Source organism: Chamaea fasciata, unplaced genomic scaffold, assembly GCF_029207755.1.
Source record: "Chamaea fasciata isolate MVZ Bird 193981 ecotype frontalis unplaced genomic scaffold, bChaFas1.0.hap1 SCAF_11, whole genome shotgun sequence".
NCBI lineage: Eukaryota > Metazoa > Chordata > Aves > Passeriformes > Sylviidae > Chamaea > Chamaea fasciata.
Window position 1 is genome coordinate 23232805 of NW_027094096.1, and position 24976 is coordinate 23257780.

The 24976-nt window shown below is 45.2% G+C and overlaps 1 protein-coding gene across 1 annotated transcript; it reads right to left on the reverse strand.

The window, feature by feature from the left end:
• Nucleotides 1-451: 451 nt before the first annotated feature.
• Nucleotides 452-2637, reverse strand: LOC136295048 (maestro heat-like repeat-containing protein family member 6). Its single transcript, XM_066193283.1, has 6 exons — nucleotides 2533-2637; nucleotides 2250-2405; nucleotides 1984-2085; nucleotides 1495-1597; nucleotides 1170-1226; nucleotides 452-848 (listed from the first exon to the last, which is right to left on the reverse strand). The coding sequence occupies exons 1-6, from the start codon at nucleotides 2635-2637 to the stop codon at nucleotides 649-651; spliced, it is 723 nt and encodes a 240-aa protein (XP_066049380.1). The 3' UTR covers nucleotides 452-648.
• Between the last annotated feature and the right edge of the window lie 22339 nt (nucleotides 2638-24976).

Genomic DNA, 24976 nt, shown 5'->3' on the forward strand with positions numbered 1-24976 from the left:
CTCGGCCGCCGTGCTGCTGCTTCGTGTGCTCTCAGGCACATCCCAGGCTCCCTGCTAAGCCCGGATGGTCTCTGGTTCTGCCGCCTTCCTGATCCTGCGTAGGGATGGAGCACTGCTGTGCTTTCAGGAAGCTATTCTTGAAAACTTCCAGCATTGCAAGCTCCTTTGCCCGCCGTGGACGCTTGCCATGGAATCCCTCACAGCTGGGTTCAGGGCACACTCGAGTTGGCTCTTCTAAAATCCAGGAGCGTCAGGGTGCTCAGCAAGACCTTGAACTCCACAGTGCTGTGGAACTGGACCTTCAGCACAGGGACCTTTCCAGCCTGATGTGCCCTCGTTCCTCTGTGTCCGTGCACAAAACTCGGCACAGAAGAGAGAGGCAGGAGGGGCCCGTGTGTCCCGGGGCTCTGGATTTACATTGCTTCAGTTCCACAGAGACGCAGCTAAAGTGAACAGGCCAAACTGTTTATTAGTGGAAGGCAAGGCAAAGGGATGAGCTGGGAGGAAAAAAAGGGGAGGGACATGGTCTGAGGGCTGAAGACATGGAGCTGTCAAAAGGGAGGAAGGGTGGAGGGAAAAGGGATGGATGGTGTAGCAAGGCAGGGAGAGGGTTGAAGGCACGGTAGCTTCCCACAGGCATCAGCTGCGTCAATCATCAGCTGTGCCTGGAGCTCCGTCTCCTCTGTCTCCAGGCGGTCTCATCGTCTGTGGCCCCTGAAGGTCTTCTAAGGCCACCGGTTCTTCTGAGCCAGCAGATGACCGCAGGTCTGCAATTCGCTCCTCGAACATCAGCTGGACAAAGAGGCTTATCCGGGAGGGGCTGTCGTCGTCTCTCAGGGCCTGAAGAGCTGGAAGAGACAGGCACAGAGCCCCGGTCAGAGCCCGGATGTGCTGGAGTCCAAGGAGACCCTCCTGCCAAGGGCCATCCGAGCCAGCTCCTGCCGTGGCCACCACAAGAGAGGAGAGAGGGGCCAACGGGATTCGCCGCAAGGTGCTGAACACGAATCGCCCCGCCCGCGTCCCCGAAATCTCTCCGTGTTCTGCGCACGCCAGCCCTTGTCCGCACAGGGAGCCAGGCCCTCCGCAGCCGGGACAGGGATTGCAGCCCCCTGCCCAGGCATTGCGGCTGCCCCCGGCAGCCCCGCTGAGAACCCGCTGCCCTCACTCACCCTCGCTGAGGGCCTGGAGCTCTTCCTTCCGCCTCCTCAGGTGCAGCCCGGCGATCCCTGGGAACACAGAGCGTGTCACGGCCCCAGCGCCCCGGCGCCCTGCCAGCGGCGCTGCCAGCCCTGTGGCCACACGGCCTCCTGCCCCGGCAGGGCTCGGCCCGGGCCCTTGCCGCATCCTGCCGCCCCAGGGCACGGCCGCAGAGGGCGGCAGCAGCCCCGAGGGCAGGCGCGGCTCCACGGCGCCGGGCGCGGATGCCGCTGCCGGGACGGGGGCTGGGGCTGGGGCTGGGGCTGGGGCTGGAGGGAGCCCGGGCTCGTGGCTCACCGATGAGCTTGGTGGCCGCCTCTCGCAGGGGCTCCTGTGGGTGCTCCAGGTAGGGCAGGGCCCAGCGCAGGTGTTCGGCCGCTCGGCTCCTGTCGTCTGCCAGCTGGAGAGAACGGCAAGAGGGAGGGAAGGGTTGGCGCGGGCTCAGCCCCTCGGCCGGGCGCTCCCGGCGCCCAGCCCCGGCCTGCGCTGCCCGCACAGCCCCGAGGCCCGGCCAGCGGGCGCCGGGCTCCGGAGGGGGCGGCGGGCCGGCTGCTGCCCGGGGAGCCGCGCTGCCGCCCCGCCCCGCGGCCCCGCTGGGCCGGCGCTCCGTCGGCGCCCGACTCGGGGCACGGGAGCCTGGAGAAGAGCCCGCGCGGCCCCACGGAAGGGAGCGGCGTGTGGGGCGCAGGCCGGAGCCCCTGCGTGCGGCGCTGGGCAGGGGCCACGGCTGCCAGCCCCGCACGCCGAGCCCCGCCGTCAGGGGGCTTCTCCAGAGGCCGTCCTTACCACACGCCCGGCGAAGTTGATCAGCTGCTCCGTCTTTAGCACGTGCTCGAGGTCGCTTCTCTTCAGGAAGCCGGCCGCACAATGCAGCGTTTCCCGAGAGGCCTGGAGAGCAGCAGAGACGGGAGCTGGCAGCGCAGCCCAGCCCAGGGCACGGGCCCTGCGTCCCTGCGCCGGGGCCAGCAGGAGGCTGCGAGCGGGAGAGGTGCCCGGGCAGGAGGCAGCCGAGCCCCCTGTCAGGGATGCACCGGCATCACACAACGCCTCACCTTGGCCACGCGCTCGTTCACCTCGTGGCAGTGCAAGAAGAGTGGCAGCAGGCTCTGGCTCACAATTGGCTTCAGCGGCTCTTTGCCCTCATCCGCTACTGAGCCCATCACCTTTTGGAAAAGGTGAATGGAGAGCAGCTGCACGTGGCTGTTGTCCTGAAGGAAAGGAAGCGGAAGAGGCCTCAGCGCCAATTTCTCCAGCCCAGCCGGGCAAAAGCCTAAAAATCCCCAGGGCACAAAGTTTCTGGGCAGCGGCTAGTGCCCGTGGCACACAGAGCCTTACGTTTCCGAAGAGCGGCAGGAGCAGTTTGGCTAGCTTCAGGGCAGTGGTCCTGCCTATGACGGTGTCTTTCTTCTGGAGCACATTCCTGACTGCAGAGAGGGACATGGCGACCACCTCTCCATCGGCATCACCAAGCTGCTCCAGGAGGCTTGGAAGCAGGCTGCGTACACCTCCGGCCTGTATGGAACACAAGGCTGTGCTGGGAAGCCACCAACAGCCGCAGCGCCAACACCGCCCTGGCTCTGCTAGCCCACCCTGCTGCTGCAGGACCCAGAGGCCAAAGGCCTGTCCTGAAGCACTCGAGCAGGAGGCAGGAGAGCTGGGAGCAGCTGCCTCAGCTCCTGAAGCCCAGCCAGCCCAAGGGGCTGCTTTCCCCAGCGCAGCTTGGACTTCCCCACTTCACCAGGACTGCTGGTAAAGGATGGAGAGCAGCCTGGCAAGCTCCTTCTCCAGCTCCCTCTTTTCTCTCGGGGGAGGTAGAACATGCCACAGGAAAGCAGCTGGTGGCCCAAGGAGTGGGTGGCATCAGGCAGCTCTGGGGGGACCCCTCAGGACTGCCGTATGCTGAGGGAACACTGTTGGCCTTGACCTGTAGGTAGCTGAGCAAAAGCTTCAAATCAGCTGCCTCAGCTTGCAGGACCTCTCTCGGCCGGCATCCTGGCGTGGGCGCAGGACTGCTGCGAGGCACTGCTGGGACCCAGCGGGACAGGACCGGCTGTCTCGTGTCCACACAGCACCCCCTGACACAGCCAGGGTCATCCTCAACCCAGACAGTGCTCACATGTCAGCAGAGAGGAGCAAGGAGCACTGGGCTCCTCTCAGGGTGTCACAGCTGGGCTTGCTCCACAATACACCTGGAGTTGTGCAGCAATTTGTGTGGAGGAATCTTGAAGTCCAGCTCTCTGAAGGGATCACTTGCCCCAGAGCTGGGCCACCACAGGGTGATTTTGGCCAATTATCCTCTTGTTGCCTGATCAATCTATTTTTCTGCCCATTCTTATACCAGCACCTATTCTAAAATGTTCTCATTTGGGGAGAATCACCTCCTGTTCCTTTCCTTTTCAGCTCCCCCAAAAGATCATTAGCAGCACAGCAAAGTTCCTTGCAGGATTTCTACCCAGCTGACACAACAATTTGCACAGACTTCTCCTTTGCCCCCCTACAGACCTGCTTTTTATTCTTATCGCTCATCAGAGGAAAAGCTCATTTCCAAATTACAACACCTAACTCCCAGTCACATGAGGCTCCTCTCAATCCCCTGCACAGTTTTAAGGGAAATATTAGAAAATAAGGAAAAAGCAAACTTTTTTTTTCTGGTTGAAAACATGCACAGATGTTCTTTACCCAGTATATGGCTTAGATAATGCAGTTGTCAGTGACACACTTTTTTATCAGACTTTTAAAAGCATTTGATGCTGAAGAATAAATGTACTTTTTCTGATCAATCTGAAAACCTTCATTGAGGATAAAATCTCTTCATACACATAGTGGGGTTTGGGTGTTTTGATTTTTGTAATAATCCAATAAAAGCTCAAAATGAGCACTGAAAACGAAGGGAAATCAACCAATTCTGATGTATTAGTGAAATTATAAAGCACAACTCACTGTGGGCATTATAATTGAGTGCATGGAGCTGATGAGCAGCTGAACTCATCTGCCATAAGTTTTTTTATTTCAAACTAATCCATGAACTGCTTTTTCAGTTCTCTAAAAGCACATAATATACCAACAATTCTTTTAGAGTGTCCCCATCAATCCAATCAAAAAAATCATAGGTTGCAAATGATCACCCCTAGCTGTGATACTAAAAATATCCTGGTTATCAATCTAAAACTGGTTTTGCCACGATGTTGGCCAGGGTATTTTGCCTCATTACTTCATGGTTCTCATTCTGTTGTTTATTGTCCTGTCATCTTACATCATTTGGCCTCCATCTTCCGTAGCAATTAAAAATGGCATTTCTTTAACCCTGGTTTTGCTGGTTTTTGTGGTGCTTTCCACACATTTCCATCCCTGGATTGGAATTTCTTGCCACCACCTGTCTCTGTGCAATGACCTCTCCCCCTAAAAAAAGTCTTTAAATACTTGATTTAGTCTATTCTTTGTTTTTGTTGTTTTACCACGGTGGGATATGTGGCTCCCTAGACAACCTTTGGCACACAGAGTCACCAGCTCAGCAGAGAGACCCTGGAAATGCCTGGATTTCTCCATGTGGATTCCTTTTTTCACTGGACATGGTAAACCCTGGAATCGCTGCAGCTTGGAAACTGTCCCAGACAGGGCACACCGGGGACACTGGGAATCACACATTGGACTCCAACTCTCAACATTTAGGGACAAAATCTTGGATGTGGGAAGAAAAGAGGGGCTCAGCCAATATTATCTGGCAATGTGAAGATAACCACAACTAAAAAGGGCTTTGTGTGTCCAGAAAAGGAGCTGTTAGACTGGATTAGACTGGACTGGGACAGGGAGGATTAGTGGAGGGGAGGCCTGACAGTGAATTCATTCTAATCTGCTGTAGATATTCTAAAATGTTGCTTTGGTGGTTGCACTCACCCAAAGACCTTCCCCAAGAACTCTGTGTATTAGGGGTGGTTTGGAGCTCAGTTTTTAGGACTGGCTTCTGACATTTTTGGGGGCCCAAAGCTGGAGTCCTGAAGCCCATGGACAAGTTGTCAGAAATTCAGCACATGCTGTGTGAGGGCCACCAGTGGCTTTACCTCTGTCAGAGGAGCTTATACCTTAAGTTTGATCTTTCATGTATTTCAGGTTCTGTGCTGCCCAGGGGTGCAGTTCTGAGCTCACATTCAGTGTCACTCAGCTCTGCACAGAGCTGGGACACAAATCCTTTTCCTGCTGCACACCAAGGACAACTTTCAGGCCCAAAAGCACAAACAAGGGTGATTGAACAGAGAAAACAAGAAGGATGGGACCTCAGAACCTGAAGCTGTAACTGGACAATTAAACCCCAATATGCAAATGAACCAAAACTTATAAAAGTGTGAGACCTCGTGACCGGTTGTCCATTTTGTGCCCATTTTGGGTCCACCTTGGGTGTAGCCCTGGCCAGGCTCATGTCCTGCCCAAGGTGTATCCTTAAAGGCCTTCCAATAAATAGCTACTTTATTCTCTGGCTCTGTCCAGTCTCTGTTCCACATCAGCCTTTCCAAGGCATCAGAGTAACCTCTCTAACTTATTTCAATGGCAAAGCATTTCCATCCACCAACATTCCCACCAGGAGATATTTTTTTCTTTCACCAGAAAAAGGTTCTTCTTCCCCCAGAGGGTGCTGGGCACCCCAGGCTCCCCAGGGAATGAATGGGCACTCAGGGATGCACAGGGTGGGATTGTTGGGGCGTCTGTGCAGGGCCAGGAGCTGCACTGGATGATCCTGGTGGGGTCTTTCCAACCCAGGATATTCCATAATTCCGCGATGTTTGAATGGAAGTGCTGGGAGGCACAGAGAGGTTAATCTGCACGACCTGCAGGCGTGCCACAGAGGTGCTCTTTCCCTTCCTCATATCTTCTGCCAGGGGTCTTGTTTCAACCTTGGGCCAGCTCTGTCCCTCAGCCTGGAGGTCTGAAGTGAAATGACAGTCTGCTCCTCTCCTCCTAACTGGAACTCGAGCAGAGAAATTCCACAAGAGAACAATGATGAGCTGCTTTCCCTGCAGTCCTCTTTGTCTCCGTTTGTATTTTTGTGATGTCTCATCTGGTCTGCTGAGCTGCCAGTCACCTCCTGGGGACACTGTCCCTCGCTGAGAGCCCCTGGGACTGTCTGCCTGTCCCTCAGCTGTTTTCAGCTCCCGAGGCTGGGACATCCCGTCTGGAAGCTGGACCTGTGGACTCTGTGACTGCTCAGAAAGTGCCTTTCAGTCCTGGATCTGCTCATTTGCCCCCTGGCAGCTGGAGCTGAGCTCGGAGGAGCTCCCTGCTAACGAGGGAGCTCCATTCTCTGATCCTCCCCTTGCTTGGCTCTGGTGGCTGAATTGCCTCTGGCTCACCTCAATCAGCTCCATTTATTCCAGGGTTTTGAGTAGCTGCATATGAAAGCCTCGCTGATGGAGATATCACATGGCTTTGCTTTGCCTACAGACAATGATTTCATCTTAATAAAGTCAGATTTTGGCTCTGCCTGCTGCACTGTCGAGCGAGCTCTCCTACAAGCCCCAAAATGCAGCAGCTTTGTGAGGGGGAAAAAAAATACGGGACAGAAGAATTTCTTTTTTCTCTCAATAGTCCTGAAAATGAGCCATGACTGGCAAGTGGGAGCAAGGAGGATTTGAAGCACTTGCATGTCTTTCTCCGGTGTATTTTATATTGAAGCTGTGGATGCCTCTGTCACTTCAGGAAGAGTTATGAGAGCATTTGAAGGGTTAAGACCTTCATATGCCTGAGGACACTTTGAACCCCTGGTTTGCTGTACTGCTCTGTCCTATCAGGTTTCTTTCTCCCTCTGGTCAAAATAGTAACTTATATAATTGCCTAATTCACATGAATTTGCAAGGCAACAAATGAAATGAAGCTCCTCGGGAAACGCCAGCATTACACAAAAATACCCATAAATCAAACAAGCACCTCCAACACCTGAAATGACACATGGCCACGTCCAATTCCTGCACTGCAAACCGCTCAGCCCACGAAACAGAGGAAAAAAACCACAGAGCACGAGGCAAAAATGTGCCAGTCAGCCTCTTCAGGAGGCTGTGTGTTCATGCCACTGGCAGGGGCTGCTTTGCATTGGTGCCCCTCAATTCTTTGACCCATTTGTTCCTTGGGTGTAACAGGTGCCCACAGGTTGTACCTGCACGGGTGAATCAAAGGCAGAACATTGTGGTTGCTTCTTGTGCTGATAAATATTTCAGCATTAAAGCCTAAGTGCTCCTTCCGCAGCGGCCCCGATTCTTCTCTGCTGCAGGAGGCAGAAAGAGCAACTGGCAAATTGCTGCCCATAATGGAAAAATAAAAAAAAATAAAAATAGAAATAAAAATGTTGGTAAGCTTGTGGTAATGGAGCGCATATTTTAAATTGATTTTCATTTCTTAGGAGGAATTGAAGCACTTGCATTTCTTTCTTTCAGGGTATTTTCTATTGAAACTGGCCACTGTCACTGCTTGAAGGGTGTCCTTCAACCCTTTGTCCTGGTTCAGGGTTATGAGAGAGCATTAAGGGGTTAAGACCTTCATATGCCTGAGGACACTAATAAGCCCTAAAATTCCACCTAAACCCTAAAAACCTAAAATTCCACCACTGTGTTTTCCTTTTTGTTTGATTTCCAACAGCCAGCCCTGCCCCTCTACATGGGTCAGCCCTTAATGGGCTGCACTTCAAGGCTCTTCCCTTCATGGAATTTTTTCTAGGAAGAGGAAAAAAAACCATCTCAGCCACTCAAAGTTGGAGCATCCTTCTCTCTTCCCCCTTTTAGTTTCAAGTGGGAGATTTACCCACCTCCCACCCCGGTGATGCCTGACAGTAAAATATCCTGGCTCCAAACAGCGTTCCCCAAGTTCAGAGGCAGCTCCAGGATTCTGGGATGAGCAATCCCAGCTTCACCAGGAACCCTGCAAATGATATTTGTACAGCTCCCAGGACAAACAAACACGGGCAAGGGAAGCATTTACAAACCCAGGCTGTGTTAATTGCTTCTGGGAGTGTCTGCAGATGAGTCTACCTGAAAACATTCGAGGATTTTGATGAAAACTCATAGATCGTGGCACACAAACAACAAGGCAAATATTTCCTTCATTTCCTCGCTGGGTTTTGAAATTAAAAAGGAAAAGAGCCACATCTGTGCTCAGGACCCTATTTCCAAGCTCCCCATGCAGCTGTGTTGGGCAGTATGGATTGAGTAGGTCCTAAATGTGGGATTTGCTCCTAGAACCTCAAGTGTTGCACCTCATGGGGTATTTATTTCTTGGAAATCAGGAATTTGTGAGAAAGAAAAGGTGAGGGAGGAGAATTAAATCAATATTTCCTTCTAGGATCACCCTCCATCCTCAACTCTCCAACGAGATTTGGCTTGTGGAGACGTTTTGGTAAAGCCTATGGTGTAAAAGTTGTTTGACTTGTTGGGAATATTATTTCTATCAGAAGAGCCTCTCAGGGAATAAAATTCCAAAACGGGGTTTTATGTGGCCGTATCTTTACTGATTAAAAATAAAGGAGGAAAATAAAGTAAAGCAATGACTTTCCACTGGTTTTACTCATATTTATTTTATGTGCCAAGAAATTTTCGCTGTTTCAGTGGGAACTGGAGTTGTCATCAGCCTCACTATAAGTTTTACTTCTATTATTGTGAAATACCCAGTTATTTTTCTCAATTGGTGAAAGCAAAGTAACAAATGTAAGTACACTTCCTTATTTCTGGGTGCTGGTGAGGAGTTAGCTTGGGGAAAGCTGAAAATGCTGCTGTCAAGGTTCTGTGGAGGAAAAAAAAATTAAAAATCATAGTTTTGTGTTTTATGATTCATGAATCCATTCTGTTTCATTGTAAACTAGGAGGGAATTTTCACTGGAACCCTAGAAATAAACTGGAAACAAGATGGAAAGGAGTCAAAGTGACTCTTTGGGCACCATGGTCATTATTTTGGGTAATAAACATGCAGACTGGAAGAAGGAAATGAAGAATGGCTTGGAAACATATTCCCCAGAAATGTATATTCTACATAAATCTCAATTCCTTTTAACAGAATTCCGCAGCAAACTTTCTAAATATCTTTGTCACTGTTTACATTAGGCTTTATTTCGCTAATTTAAGTTCACCCCGACAATTTTCCCTACATTTTTGGTGGGAATTACCTAAAATCTTGTCAATACTGTATTTCTTATATACCGGGTTTCATCCTGGGATGTTTGGGGCTGTGACAAATCCTAAAGGACACTGATCCAGCCTCAATCAATGTGAAAGTCTCTGTTTTCTTGCATCCTGGCCCAAGACTTTGAATGTGGAATTTCATGAGTAAATATTGGATTGAATTTATCAAATCCATGAAGTTGGTTTTTGCCACTGAAGGATTTCACTGTGGAGGGTGATTTAAGGGGTTTCAATGTTGTTCTCACCCTCGGTGTTATGGAATTCATTTGGCCATGCTCCCAAAATCCCTTCCAGCTGTTTCAAAGGAGCATTTATTAGCATCTGCAGCAAAGTTGGTGTTGCTCCACAGGAGATATCAGAAGAAACCCCATGGAATCAGTCAGAACATGGGTGGATCTCAGCACTGCAGCTGAATTTTTCAGGAGAAACTGTAAAAAAATGCCGGTAGCACAAATTTTCTCCCTCATTCCTCACATTTCTCCATCTGAAGAAATGAAAATAAATATAAAAGGGCACCACAGTGAGCCTGTGCCTGACACAGTTTGAATGTGGGTTAAGAAGACCAAAAAAAAGGCAAAATAGTTGTTATGCCTCACAACACACCCTCAGAATCAACAGTCCGTGAGCGAGTAATTTATGTCGGCATATCAACATTGCGAATCGTCAACGTCCATGTCCTCTATAAAAAAACCCAATATTTCTTCTAAATTTCCTTCAGATGGGAATGACTGATGCCCAGGAAAATGCAAAAGGACCTTGAAAGGAAAAGGCTGCTGCAGTGGCTTGCAGGGACACGCTCCTCCCGAGTTTCCAGCACAATTATATGCTTATTACTTCGGAAGAGTTCGAAAACAAGCAAGCTGCAGCTTTTAATGAAGCTTTCATAGCAGCAAGAACTATGAAAAAGCATTTAAAGCAGCTCATCTCCTCCTCTATTCAGGCTCCCTTTCATTTCCAGAGGCAGTTGCGAGGAGAAATTGGATGCCATCCAGTTTGGGTTTATAAGGAAGCAGAAAAGGAGATAATGGCGGAAGTTTGTGCTTTCTTCCCCCCCATGTAAATTTGATCATCTTCAACATTTGATCAGATTTTGAGGAACACAAGACAAAAAAGAAAAAAAAAGAAAAGAAAAAAAAAAACCCACAACCAAAAAAGAACCCCCAGCAGATATTTCCAATCATGCATTTTAAAAACCTCAAAAGAGCTTTGCAGAGCCTCCCTGCATCCAGAGCTGCTTCAGACTTTTCTTTTTATGTTTTTGGGGGAAGATGTAGAACATAGCCAGTTACTTAGCCCTGGCATATGATTATAAAATCCTGACTCAGAGCATCTCCAAGTTCTGCTTACAATGCACAGACATACATCCAGCCCTTTGTACTGTCAGGCTGCCTCCCTAACAAGCCAGAAATATGTATGTGAGTGGAGAAGACATCCCAGGATCAGAGGAACAGTCACTTAACAATATGTCATGGAGACTGATCCCTCTGTCAGCCCACAAAAGCTAAATGTGACCCCAAAGGAGACATCTTCTATGATGGGGGATGCAATTTTCTTGCCCTTTGATGGCGTTTTTTTATTGCCAGCATTATTCACAATTCCCTAATTAGAGAGGATAACATTGGTTCACTGGTTTTTTACTCTTCAGTTTGGGTGCACACCAGTGTAGTTGTGCAATAATATTTGGAATAATATTGCTTCTCCTTTCTGTTGTTCTGTACAGAGTTCAGTGGGCCACGATATTTTTTTTCTCTGAGTCTGTTCTAATGCTATGATCTCACATATGAGGACAGATGAGGCTGAGCAGTCTGTTCATTTGTTTTTCAGTTTAAAAGAGCTCATTTGAAACTCTGCAACCCAGGCTTATTTCAGGTTTTATTTCTAAAAGCACACTTAACCCTTTCAGTGGAAAAGGTAACACGTGTTGATATTGCAAAATTGTCCAAATTCCAGGACCTGAATTCAGGATGTCACCTTCCCTTTGGTGCTACTGGCTTTGTGTGCCAACATGGAACACAAATCCCCAACGAGGGAAAAATAAAGCCATTGCTTTGGAGGTGCCTGAAACTTGACATGAGGAATTTACAAAGGATATTGGTTTTGCTCTGTTTGCTTTCATATGAACGGCTGTTCACAGCAGAGTATAAAGCCTGAACTTGAAAAGAACAAAATATGAGATATTTCCCAACAAGTTTCTGGACAATTGTGAAGAAACTTCATCACACACCAAGGTATTGACACCAGAGAGTACAAACTACCCCAAATCTTCTTTTTCCAAACCTTGGAGAGTCACAACTCTCTGGCATTTTGAGGGAAGTTGTGAATCAATTCCCTGCTCAGCGTTTCACTTGACAGACCCAGCACAGCCCTAAATGGCAGCTATGGGGAAGTGATTCCTGCATTTGTTTTTTTGGTTGGTTTTTCTGTCCACATTTCACTGCCAGAAGCCAACAAGGGGATTTTACAGCAGGGCTGGTGAAGTTCTCCAGCTACAACCCAGCTGTAAAACACACAGTAGAGTTTTCTCCTTTTTACTTCCTGGCAGTGAGTTTTGGTCCTGTCAGTTAAACCCACCTCAGAGAAGGAGAAAAAAAAAAGAGAGAAATGACTGCTCAGTGAATCTTAGAAGAATTATGGAGTTGTACAGCCCCAGAAGGATTTTAGGCAGTTTTATATTGCCCGCCTCAGCTCACATTTATTTTGTCTGTCTCAGTGTCTGAGCTATGTGCTGGGTAGAGAAAACTTCCTCTGCTGACTGATGGATCTGAACAATCTGGTGTGGGTCTGGCTGGATGAAACAGAAAAGAGAGTTCTTAGCTGCACAGAAGGCCAAAATCTGTATTGTTTTATATATTTATTTTATTATGCTATAATACATTTAATGCAAACAACTACTAAAGGGTGTTAACAATTAGTTTTTACATTGAGAAAAAGAAAGAGTCAGTAAAGAATTAGGAATTTTTTGACAGTTAAATGCTTCCATATAAACTTAGTTATGTCCAACTGCTTGAATTCAGAGGAGGAGTAACTGCAGCAATCTGGATATTTGTGCTGCAAATGTAACCCTCTTCTAAATAAAAACATAAACTTATCCTAAATCAGAGTAATTATCCAATTGTGCTGGTCTCTGACGATGTGAGACTCTCAAAAAGTCTCCCATGAACGTGGAGATACTCTGAGGAACGTGTTCTGCCAGTGAAGATTTATCCAGTTTCACCTGATAAGATTTTTCATCCTGGTTTGAGCAGTGCAATTTGCTCTCCTCAGCACGCTGCCTTGCATTCATATATGTAGAGAAGAACTGGATTGATTATCTTCAGGCTTCCTGCCACCAAACTCAGCAAATTAGCTGCTCATGATTCCAGCAAATGACTGCTCTTTTTTTTTTTTCTTTTTTTTTTTTCCCTGGTGTTCCGGGAGAAACTGAACTGCAAAGCTTTGGCTGGGAAGCCAAGAACTTGTTCAGAAGCTCCCCAAAGAAGAAAAAGCTGGAGAGTTGCTGTTAGAATTGGTCAAGAGGCACAGGAAAATATGGGATGGTTCTGGTTTCCCAGAGAATCAAGGAAATGGAGCTTTGTTTCTTTGGATGCCTTTTCTGCAGAGCGAGATCGGGCTTACATTCAGAGAATCATGGATGGTTTGGGTTGGAAGGGACCTTGAATCCCCTGATGAGGACTCCACCACTGCCCTGAGCAGCTGTACCAGGGCTGGACAACCCCAAAATCATGAATAATTTTCCCAAATATCCCCCCTGGGCCTCCCCTGGCCCAGCCAGTTCCCTCTCCTCCTGTCCCTGTTCCCTGGGAGCAGAGCCCGGCCCCCCTGGCTGTCCCCTCCTGTCAGGGAGTTGTGCAGAGCCACAGGGTCCCCCCTGAGCCTCCTTTTCTCCAGGCTCAGCCCCTTTCCCAGCTCCCTCGGCCTCTCCTGGGGCTCCAGACCCTTCCCTGGACATACTCCAGCCCCTCAAAGTCCTTCTTGCAGTGAGGGGCCCAAAGTGACCCCAGTTCTGGGGGTGTGACCCCAGCAGTTCCCAGTGCAGGGGGATTTCACCGCCCTGGTTCACAAGCAGGATGCCATTCCTGTCAGTTAATTCTGGCTTTTGCCGAGAGATTCATCTTTATTCCTTTGAAACTGAGGATGAGACCACAAACCAGGAGCAAGCCCAGCCTCTAGAAATCAGGGTTATACTGAACTTTACCCCACCAAGCCTCCATTTCTCAGGAATTTCCTTGTGTCCACACACAGTTGATGCAGTGAAGCATTTCACAAAGCACCTCCAGCCTCAGCTCGGCTCTCCAGCTGTGGGGTCTGGGACAAATCACTTTAATTTTGTCTCCCGGTTTTCCTTTCACCTTAACAATGCACTTTCTGCCACTCGGGAGAAACTGCTCATTTCCTTTGGCCATCGCATGCACTTTGAGTCCAAATGAGGAACGATAATCCAGCATTTCTCAACTGTACTCTCTGCCAAAAAAAAAAAAAAAAAAAAAGAAAAAAAAAAAAAGTGAAAAAAGCTGATTTCAAGCTGGGAGGAGCTGTGATTCTTCCAGTAGTAAAAAGACATCTTTCAGTTTTGAGAATATTCTGCTGCAGTGTCACCAGCTGAGCTCAAACTGCTGAGAGCAGGACAGACCTGGCCTTGCTGGCACAGGGTCCTTGATGGGAGGGCATATGAGGGAAAATCCCACTTTTCAGGGAAAATATGGCTTGAAATGCTGCAGAGAGAGGGAAAGCCCTGGGCTCCGGGACTCTGGGTTGCAGCTCTGGGCATTCACTTGATGTTTGTCATGAGACAAAGTTTAACCAAGTTCAGATTCACCCTTATTTTCCCCCTTTCTGAGCATTCATTTGACCTAAACAATCCCCTTCTCTGCACAGAAATTTGTCAGATGAGTTTCTTAGACCCTGAATGAGGAGGATGAAGCGCTGTGAGTTCTGTGTGAAGCCCAGCCCCACCCAGTGCAATGTGACCATTTCCCTCTCATTTCTCCTCAATCTCAGTGATTCCAACTCCCTCCTTCTTCCTTTGTCTTTTAAATGTTATTTGTATCGTTTTATCCTCCTTGCTCGTTTTTTATCCCCCCTTCCATAAAAGCCAATAAAATATTAATGTGGCATAACAAATCTGTCTGTGCTGGGAGTCTCTTGGAACTATTGATGAAGCCATGAATAAATGATGAATCTTGATTTTGCTTGTGGTATATCAGATTTCACGTGTTTATTACATTTTCTGTGAGGTAAGCTCATCCAACAGAGGTTTTGGTTTTGTTTGCCTGCTTTTATTTTAGGTAGCCCTTGATGTATTAACCTTTAGGGAAAGGTAATGTCTGATGCAGTGTAACCTAAAATATGAAAATTCCATTTGGGTCAATTTTTTTGTAGCTTTTGTTATCTGAAAAAGAAATAAAGAAAGAAAAAAAGAAAAAAAGTAAAAACCAGCCCTCTGCTTATCCCAGAGAAAAAAAAAAAAAAGACAAATTTATTTTTTTCCCTTATGCTGTTGAACTGCATCTTCCAATATCACCTTGGCCCAAGGAAAAACCTTCTAAATGTGATGAGTAGTGCTCACTGTAAAAAAAAGAAAAATTCCCCAACCTTGAGTATTGTAGCAATAATTCTATTTTCTTTGGGAAATATGTCTCTCTTTAGCAATCTTAATCAAGAGTTTTATTCCAATTAGAGACTAATTTGAAAGATTAAGTGTGGGTTGCTCTTTCTGAAATTATAATTATACGTTAGTATGTTTCTTTTATCTTTTTTTTTTTATTTTGAGGGAGATTGATGGCAAAATAAATCTGAAATCGTTTTGCTGGAGATGTCTGCACTGCTGAGAGTTTTCCTGGTTTACTGACAAAGGATCTGCTTGTTTGGGCATCTTAGTCCTGGAATAATCTGATCAGAGATGGGTTTTTTTATAGCATGGATTTTCCAACAATCCATTGAAGGGGGGCAAAAGAGAGTTTGGAATAAAATCCCTGAAACAGAGAATTCCTGATGTACAGCTGTCACTTCCAGGCTGAAAACAAACAGAGCTGCCGACAGAAATGAAGAAATCCCTGCCTGTTTAGGCTCTTTCACTCATCCCTGTGGGCCACACGATGTTCAGAGCATAAAATTCCCTGCTCCAGAAATGCAGGTGAAAATGCTGATAAGCTGAACCTCAGGAATTGAGTTGGGAGAAGAAAATCTCCCAATTTTTAATAAAAAAGTGTGCTGTGTGTTTAGAACAATTTGCATGTAGGAAAGAATAAGGAAGATGTCTGGGAATCCTTAAAAAAAAATTAATATAGAAGTTACGTTATGTTAATGTTTGAAAATTTTAAAATACATTCTGAAACATCTTTTCGAATTTGGAACTGCAGATAGTATTATATAATAAATTCACAATTGTTGTTTAGGCCTGTTTCTTCTTAAATATTTCACAGGTAAACTCTGCCTTATGCTTAAAATGATACAAAGTCCAAAAGTTCTGCAAAGGCCACCCAAAGAGGAGACAACAAAAGGGGAACTGAAATCCTTGAGGAGAAAGGTGAGGAAATCTGACCCTCAGGTAATGTCACCCTGATGAAAGTCCTTGAAACTCACAAGGCAGAGCTCTAGGGGAAAATACAATGTTTGGCTCACAGTCCTTTCAGTACATTAATGATTATTATAAATTATCAATAAGAATGGAGAACATATCAATAAGAATAGATACAGTGAGAGGGCAAAGGAGGACAGAGGATTTTGGTGTTTCCTTCTTTGGTTTAAGCCCAGCTCACCTGCACAATACATCCAAAGAAGTGTTTTTGCTTTGTATATTCCAGTAATTCAGGTCCTTAAAATGCAAATCATTAGGATTAATAATTAGGAACAAATAGAACCTTAATTGTCCAAGAGTATTTCGGGTTTTAGGTGTGCAGTGTCTCTCCTGTGGGTCTGGCTTATCTGTCCCAGATCTTTGCATTACTGAGTAAAGCGTTAAAGAGTTCTCATAGAAATAAAGGGGTTTTCCCCCACTTTCCCTAGGGAAGAATGGATAATTGCTGGGTAATTTCTATTTAATTCCCAGACCGCTGGGAGAGGGGGCAGCAGCATATCCCACCACCCCTCCACTTGGTGATTCTGCTGCCCACCTCTTTCCAGAGCCTGGAACTGGCTGAATCCATAAACTCCTGACAACAGGGTGGAAAATGTCCAGTTGGATGAGAAGAGGCAGCTCAGAGGAGAGCGCGTGGAATGCAGATGAGTTTCTCCAGCGGCCTGAGCGTGGCACTGAGGGATTTTCGTGGGATGGATGTGACAAATGGCCAGGTCAGGTCCAACCCCAGCTGCAGCCACCCCTCAAGCAAACGCAGGAGGGGCTGCTCGCAAGTCACCCCTTCAACCACTCTGCTCGTGACAGAAAATAAAAGATGGTGATAGGATTTGTGCTGCCTGAAAAAATGAGTCACATTTGCTGGGCAGTGAGAGAACGCATTGCATCCTCTTTGAGAGGAGAAATCACAGGTTTCCTCCTTTTTCCCCCCACCTTTTTTTTTTTTTTTTTTTTTTTTTTTTTTTTTTTTTTTTTTTTGTAGTGAAATGCTTCCTAGAGGAATGATGGTCGTTGTCTCCTGTGGATCTCAGACAAAAGAGGCTGCTTTATCGATCTCCACTCCTTGCTGCAAAGTTACAATTAAAAATAAGTATTGAAGCTGATTCCAGCCTAACCTGGCACTCCAGAGCTGGCTGTGTACAATAAAAATCACCTCATGTTCTCCTCATCAGGAGAGCCCTCACTGATCCAATTTCAGAGTTCTGCAGTGGTAATTGAAGGCTGCAGGAGGTTGTTCTGCACAAGCTCAGATTAGGACTTAGCTGAGAACGTGTCAGATTCAGCCACAGCTCAGCCCCATCTCCTGCAGATTTTGGGGAGGATCAGGACAGGGCTGAAGGTGAGAAGTCCAGCACTCTGCACACTCGAGAATTAAGAGTGTTTAAATACACCAGGCAGTGGATATGCGTTGTTTATAATTAGCAATTACTGCTAAAAATGGTACTAATCTTTTCTAATGTGAACTTCTGTGCTCCGACAGCTTGGTTGGGTTTTTCTGGCTGGGAGGAAGGATGATAACACCGCCAGATGATCTGTCTCTGAGACAGGAAGATCATTCTCTGAGTACATAAACAGTATGAATATATATGCCATGAATATATTTATAAATATGGCCAGGGTAGGATCTGTTTAAACAGGAAAGGTCAGGATTGAGCCCTCAGGAATCTCATTTCAGACAAACCGAAGCCTGCACTTCTATCACTGTTTACATGCGCTCGCTCACATTTCACACTGGAAATTGCCTCGATTAGAGTTTATTTTATACTTTGCTTGCAACTGGAACTGAGTAATTTTTTTAATATATTGAGTTCTCAGACCTTGGGACATTGCTGTGCAAGGCTGGTGTACCTTTGGAAAGCACCTCAGTCCTTGTGCAGTCTGTCCTGGAATCCAGCACCACCCCAGAACCCCAAACTCCCCCGTTTTTCCTCATTTCTTTTTAAAGATGAGTAAATAGGCTGTGATCTTATCTAGCTACTGATTTGTGGAGCTGCTGATCTTATATGCTTGGGTGGCAGATGGATGGTGCAAGCTGTAAAATACTAAGGCAAAGAAAAGGGTAGCCTGTGAGATTACTAATCAATTTTCCAAAGAACTGTCTTGCAGAAGGGCCAGCTGTAAATTGTTTCATATTTCTTTTTAATTTACACAAAACCATCTAAGGTGACCTGCTGGCATCTGTCTGTGTTGACTTTCATGTATTTTATTGGTCTTTTAGCACTGCTTCTATTGCTCATCAGCTACTCTGAATGTGTCTGTAAAGTTTCCCAAGGAAAATAAAGATGCTTACGGTGGAGATGATTTCCCTCATTTTGGGACACATTACATTTATTAATCTAATGCTGAATCTCTTCATATTTCTGCTTTGGAAAGTGTGAATGGCAATTTAGGCTCTCTTGTGCTGGGTGCTCTGCTTCTTAATGGGACATATCCTGACAGGCAATCTCATGCACTGGATGAAAGAGATAAAACATGGGGGGAAAAAAAATTATCTGCAGCCTCTTTCACAGATACAGAGCTAAGCAAGGGAAGACTTGTTTAATTCACATAAAATAATCTGTGGCGTGGTCAGGGGCTGAACTTTGATGTTGGGCTCTTCTTCTCAAGGCCAGGCACACACACATCCATGCTCAGTTTCAAAGGAATATAGATTAATCTCTTGGGAAAAGCCAGAATTAATTGAGAGGGAACAGAAGTCCGCTAAACTGGAAATTTGAAAGTTACTGTTGATGGGAGAAACATTAAAAAAAAGGTCTGTATATCACTTGCATTTGCTAAATATTTCAGATGATAGCAGCTTTGATTTTGGAGTGTGGGGAAGATGATCTGTCAGCTTCTCTAAAATTTGCTTTGTTTCTCAGAGAAGAAAGGAGGAAGTCTTGAAGTTTAAAAACAATAATTGAAGTTTGTTAATTTGCAGCTCTTTGCTTTTTGCCTACAAATAATTGCACTGTAACAGCTCAAGAAGGGTGTGTGATAGTTGCTGCAACAACACTTCGGATGAAGTGATTTGCTTTTTGCTATTCATACATCTGAAGAAATCTCAGCAAAGCTTTCCTAAAAGCTCATTGGACTTTTCTATCCGTGTTTGCAACCCAACATCTGATTATCCCCTTTGTTATTTCCATCAGGCACTAATGGTGTTTCATGTGGCTTAAAAATTGAGGACAATATCCTCAGCTGCTCCGAGTGGGAAAACTGCCTGGGCTCCCTCAATTACACCCACAAGAATCTCCCTCCTACCTCAGACAATAAAACCCATTTGTGTCAGCAACAGCAAGATGCTGCTTCAACAGAAGGAAAATACCTCTTAAATGAATTTATTTTCTCTTTAACTTCCAATATGACTGTAATTTTTTGTATAATAAGAGGAAAATCCTGGGCAGGACAAATGGTTTAAATATTTAAATAGGGAGATTAAACCGGTTGTTGTGAGTTTACTGAATGTGGAGAAGGCAAGCAGTGAGATGATAAAGAGAATTAGGGAAGACACAGCAAGCAGGAACAGGAATTAGGGATGCCAAGCAGCAGAGCTTGGTAACACACTCCTGAATCCACATTGGCTGGGAAGTTTGGATCTGTGATCAGTGACACCAAAAGCTCAGGTGATTTATTCATAAAGGCTTTGGTTGGCTTTGAAGTCAGAGAGAATTTTCCCTTACTAAGGCCTTCAAGATGAGACCCCAGATGACAAAAGGCACTGGATCAAGGAGGGTGTAATAAGTTAGGGAAATGCAGGATGTCACTTCTGCTCATCCAAAGTCATTTCCCAGTCCTCGGCCTAGGCTGGGTGCCAAGCAAAGCAAGGCCTTCATTAGGGGTGAATCACAAATTTCACCAGCTAAAGACAACCTTTAGCTCACTGAATTTATGGGGGAAAAGCCCCCAACATTCCCCCAGACCAGATTTAGCTGAATATGGCAATATTCACAGAAAAACCTTGACAGGGGGATGATAAAACCAACACCAGCTCTTTCTTTGCCTTTCATACCCCAACCACACCAGGGAATCTTAATTTTTATTGGACTTCAGGTCTCACTCCCAGCCCTGAAGAAGAAGAGGACCAAAGGTCCCTCACATCAGAATGATAATAAAGGGCGTGTGCTTTCTTCTGCGAAGACCTTGTTAACTTGTTCAGGAGAACTTTTATTTCTTGCATGTGTCTGCTGCAATATCTACAGGAGCTGGAAAATGAAACCCCACTTCACAGCAAAGTAGTTCTTTTCCTTCCTTCTTTTCAGAGCTGCTCTCAAGGACAAGGGGTTATTAGTGGCCTTTCACTCTCCAGGGCAGGAACTTTTCAGGCTTCAGAAATTTTTACCCTGTTGAGTGAATGCAATCCATTGAATTTCTTTATTGCTTTCATGTTGCTAAGGTCTGCTTCGATTTTTGAGAAAATAATTAACTGCTACTCAAGCCAGGAGAATGAAACTGGAAGCACAAGGGTAACACAAAGAAATCCTCAAATAACCTTGGAATAGTATGAGCTGATTTTTTATTTAGCTACCAGTTCTGAAAAATCGAGGGAAATCATTTTGGATTGGCTTTAACAAAAGCATTTGAAACCCTTTTGAGCCAAAAGTAAAACTGGAGGTTTGCTTGTGAAATGAAATCCTCCACTCTTGTTTCAGGCTTCTATAAACGTTGAGATTGTTTAATATTCAATTTTTTTAAAAAGTGAATACTTTTCATTTAATAACACTTTAAAACTATTAGCTTGAACTTTTTTTTTCTCCACAAATTGTGTCACCCTTTTTCTGATTACAGAAATAAATGCAACTGGCAAAGTATTATATTAGCAATACAAGTGGATTTATCTCTGTGTTTTGGGAAAGGAAAAGGCAAAATAGGCAATTTTTTTTTTCTAAGAACAACTCTGATCAACAAATCAGAAAAGAAATGACAAAGTGTTCAAGGTAAAAAAAATGTTTTTTGTGACCAAGTCCCACATCCAGAGGTAAAAATTCATATATGTACGTTTAATTTTCTTGTCCCTGAAAAATTTGTGTTTGTGGACTGTGAAACAAAAGAGGAACAATTTTTTCCTCCAGCTGGAAGGAATGGTGGAGGACTGGGCAAGTCCTTTTATTTTTGTAGGGAATGCACTGAGGAGCAGAGAACTCGGAGGAAGCAGAACATGATTTTATAGAGGGAAAATAGTTTTTTACTTGGAGGTGAGGAAAAATGCTGAAGATGCAATTCCCAGCACATCCTGGCTCTTTGGAACATCTCTGGGTTCGTGCCATCCCCACTTACACCCGGGTACTGCAGTTCTGTGCTGCAGCAACCTGATATTGACAAGGATCTTTTCTGCTGAAAACTGGGGAGAGGACGAGCCTTTCACTTCATTTTAACAAAGAAAAAGTATTCTCAGTGTTGTTTCCATTGTTATCGGAAGGCTCGGTAGCTGAAACGTGCAGGTGGAGAAGCAGCGAGTTCAAATTATTCAGAGTTCCTCTGAATTTGTGCATCTTTATTTCCATATAATTTGGGATGCAAAAGGCACACACTGGGATGTCTCAGCCCAAGGAAACGAGACACTAAACCAGAAATGCAATCCACGGAGCCTTCAGCTGTGAGTTACTGGGCAAGAGCTTGTTGGCAAACTGGTAGCATTTAAAAAAAAAAAAATTCAAAGTTTTTTATACGACAATATTTGTGGAAGTTCCCTAAGAATCCACAGAGGTGTCAAAAGCATTTCAACAGGCAACGATGGGGGACAGCAGTGGCAAGACTTTGGCCATTAAATATCCATACACACATCATGGAAATGTCAAAAAATGAGTGGATGTGGCACCTCATGGTATGACTTTGTGGGCACGGTGGGGTCAGGTCTTGGTTGGACTTGGTGATTTTAAAGGTCTTTTCCCCCCTAAATGGTTCCACGATTCTGTGGGATGGGTCACTCAGGAAAATGCAGAGTCTGTAAATTCTATTGACATTTGCAGCTGTCACAGCAAATGCCTCTGTACTTCACAAATATATTTTAACCAAACTACTCTTTAAACCATTAGGTACATTTTTCTTATATTTTTTTTTAGTTACATAAGCAAGTTCCTAATTCTTCCTGTTGAGAATCTAGTAATCCTGGCTATATTTGTTGCCTTGCATTTTAAAACTCTTAAAAATTTAGAAAATTTCACTTTTTCGTATTGCACAAGTACCCTTGAGCTAATAGCCTGCAAGTCAGCTTCAAGAAACTAATGGTACAGCCAGGGAAAATCAGGTGTATTTGACTTTTCATCTTACTGAAAAGGTTCAAAATACAACCTACAGGAATTGATTTAAGTGTCAAAGTTGGTATTATAAAAAATGAAAATTAACTGTCAAAGAGTAAATAAAAGGAAGAAAAGATGTGACACATCCATTCAGCCCTCGCTAACACAAGCCAGGGTCACCTGTCCTGAAAGCAATATTGGTAGATGTTTATTTAATCATACTTGAAAGCCTTTTCTTCACAAAAAATTTCATATTTTCCATAAGCTGCTCCAGCTTTCAGCCATCCTTACTGTTAAAAAACAGAAAGATTGTCCTAATAAGCTCCCTTTGGGATTATTTTATCCAGGCAGCACAAAACCCTTTACTCAATTTACTGAAATTATTTTATTCCTAATGCAAGTTTTCCAGCCCCACCCTACAAAGGGCACGGTCTCTGTCATTCCAATTTTTACTGCATCCAAACAGCAACATTAAAGAAAATATCACATTTTTGGGCTGGGGAGAAGCACTTGGGCAGGGTGGTGGAGCAGGACTGGGGTCAGTGGTGGTGCTCAGGACATGAGGGTCGGCTCTCAAAGCACTCCAAACTCTCCTGGGTGTTTGTGCCCTTCTCCTGTAGCCCTGGTTTGTGCCTGAGACGTTTTGGTTTTCTGAATTCTTTTTTCCCAGGGAGTTTTCTGTAAACAAGAGAAGTGTTTTCGTAACTGCAACTTTGTTTTCATTCTTTTCCCTAGGAGGGACTTCTTGATGTCCCTCTGGTCTGACCAATGTGATTGAAGAGGTTTGCCTTTGTTTCACCAATCCAATTTCTCTGTGTATAAAAGTATATAAGGAAGACACATCCCAAAAATAAAGGAGTCATTTTCAGCCTTCTGAAGTCAGAGTCTGTGTCGCTGTGGTGTAAAACAGCGTCACTTCTCCCTGTCCCAGGATGGCAGCAAACCTCGTGCAGGAAGGGCCTCTGAGCCCTTCTCCCAACAGCTCTGCTGGGGGCCTGATATTTCTGGGTCCGAGAGATTTTAGCCTGCTAGAAGCTGCTAACTTTTTCCCAAGGAAAAAAGAATCTCAAGAAAGCTTCTTCTCAAAACAGTCTTGGCAAACAACTCTCCTTTCTCAAAACAATCTTTCTGCAGGTGGTGTTTTGCTGTTTCTCTGGTTTAACCAGTGGGATTAGAGAGGTGTCGTTCCTATTCACCAACCATGTTAAGTCTGTGTGGGAACACCTTACAAAAAGTAGTAAGAACTGTGGTGAGGCAATCCCTACACCTCCAGCAGGTGCTTCCAAATAGGGGAAGAGTCTCAGTTTACCTTTGGACATTTTAGGGAATTAGCTGGAAAGTTCAGTGGATTTCTCATTGTAATTGGCTCGGAGCCTTCAGAGAAGTGTGGATTGAACTCTGAGAATGTAACTCAAAGACTGTTGTTACCCTCATTGGGCCAAGGGCCAAAAAGCCCACCTAGGCTGTTAAGTACTAAAGAGAGAGAACAAAGAAACTCCACAAACTTTTGGGGTGTTGTGGCAAGCAAAAGATTTGTCTCTGTGCTGTGCTCGGCTTTGTTTTTAGTTTTTGTATTATTTTCCTTCTTTATTAAAACCTTTTTGATTTTTCAAGGCACACTCGATCATGCCATCTCTCTAATTAATAGAGCTGGTCCTCAGAAGTGTGGGTAAAACCCATAAAGAATTAGAAAATAAAGCCTTCTTTTTCTATGCTCTTTACCTTCTGAAATATTTGGAGTCTTTCTTTCGTGTCCTGCAGCGACACTCTGCCCAGTCCTGACCTCCCCCAGGGATCCCCCACCCCGTGGGCTCCGGGCTCAGGCCGGGTTTGGCAGATGATCCCAGAACTCTCACACCAAGCTTCATTTGACTTTGGACATTCTGGTGTTTGTGCAACCAAAAGGGCAGCTTTTATTGAGAAGTTTCATTCAGGGGAATAAATTAAATCCAGACATGTAGGATGTGTTTAAACTTTGGGGCAGCAAGAGACCGTTTGTAAATAGAGGCACTCAAAGCAGACAGTGTTTGGGCTATAGGGGAGACATCAAGGGACAGCTTGGAAGATAATGTATTAGAATTATACAGCAATCTTGTCATCAGTGACCCAGGAGTGTTTACAAGACTCTGCTGAAGCTTTCTGAACCAAAGCGCTGTCCAAAATAACCTTGGCATGAACAAAACCAGGAGCAATTGACTGTCATTAATTATGGATTCGTGCAGAGAGGATATAGCTTTGTGCAAAATCAAATCATTCCAAAACTCCACGGAAAGCAATCTGCTCTATCAGCAATTGTGATCCTTGCTTTACCTTCTTCTCTGGGTGATTGAAGAGAGGCATAATGAGGTTATTGTGGGTGGAAGGAGATGGTCAAGGGCTCAAATGCCAGCAGGTCACTAAACTTTAACATCAGAACCACTGCAAATGACTCTGTGGGGTCATCAGCTGCAAATGTGACATGAAAAATGTTAAAAATTCAGCGTACAGAATGACACAACACTCCAGGTTACGACATAATCCAGGAGCTGAGCTGGAGCAACTGTTTTCAGTATCAAGGAAAAAAATTATTCCAAAGCAATGCAGCTGATCTAGCACACTGAAATAAGTTTGGTTTTTTTTTTAACTCAATCAGTGTCACAGTGCTAAATGCTTTCATTGTCACAGACAGACAACAGTGTGATACAGAAAATGATGTTTAAAAACGCTAAGCTGTGCATTTTAATGAATTTCATCTCAGAATAAAGGTTATCATGTTTTGTAAGAGATAACAGGATGGCAGGCCCATGGCAGTGTGCAGTGCATAGTGTCACCTGGCACAAATGTCATGAGAGAAT

Coding starts and splice junctions, on each gene's coding strand:
- LOC136295048 (XM_066193283.1), bottom strand. CDS start 2,637: ATGTCCCTCTCTGCAGTCAGGAATGTGCTCCAGAAGAAAGACACCGTC. Junction 2,406..2,532: donor TCCTGCCGCTCTTCGGAAAC/GTAAGGCTCTGT, acceptor CCTTTCCTTCAG/GACAACAGCCACGTGCAGCT. Junction 1,598..1,983: donor TCAACTTCGCCGGGCGTGTG/GTAAGGACGGCC, acceptor CGTTCTCTCCAG/CTGGCAGACGACAGGAGCCG.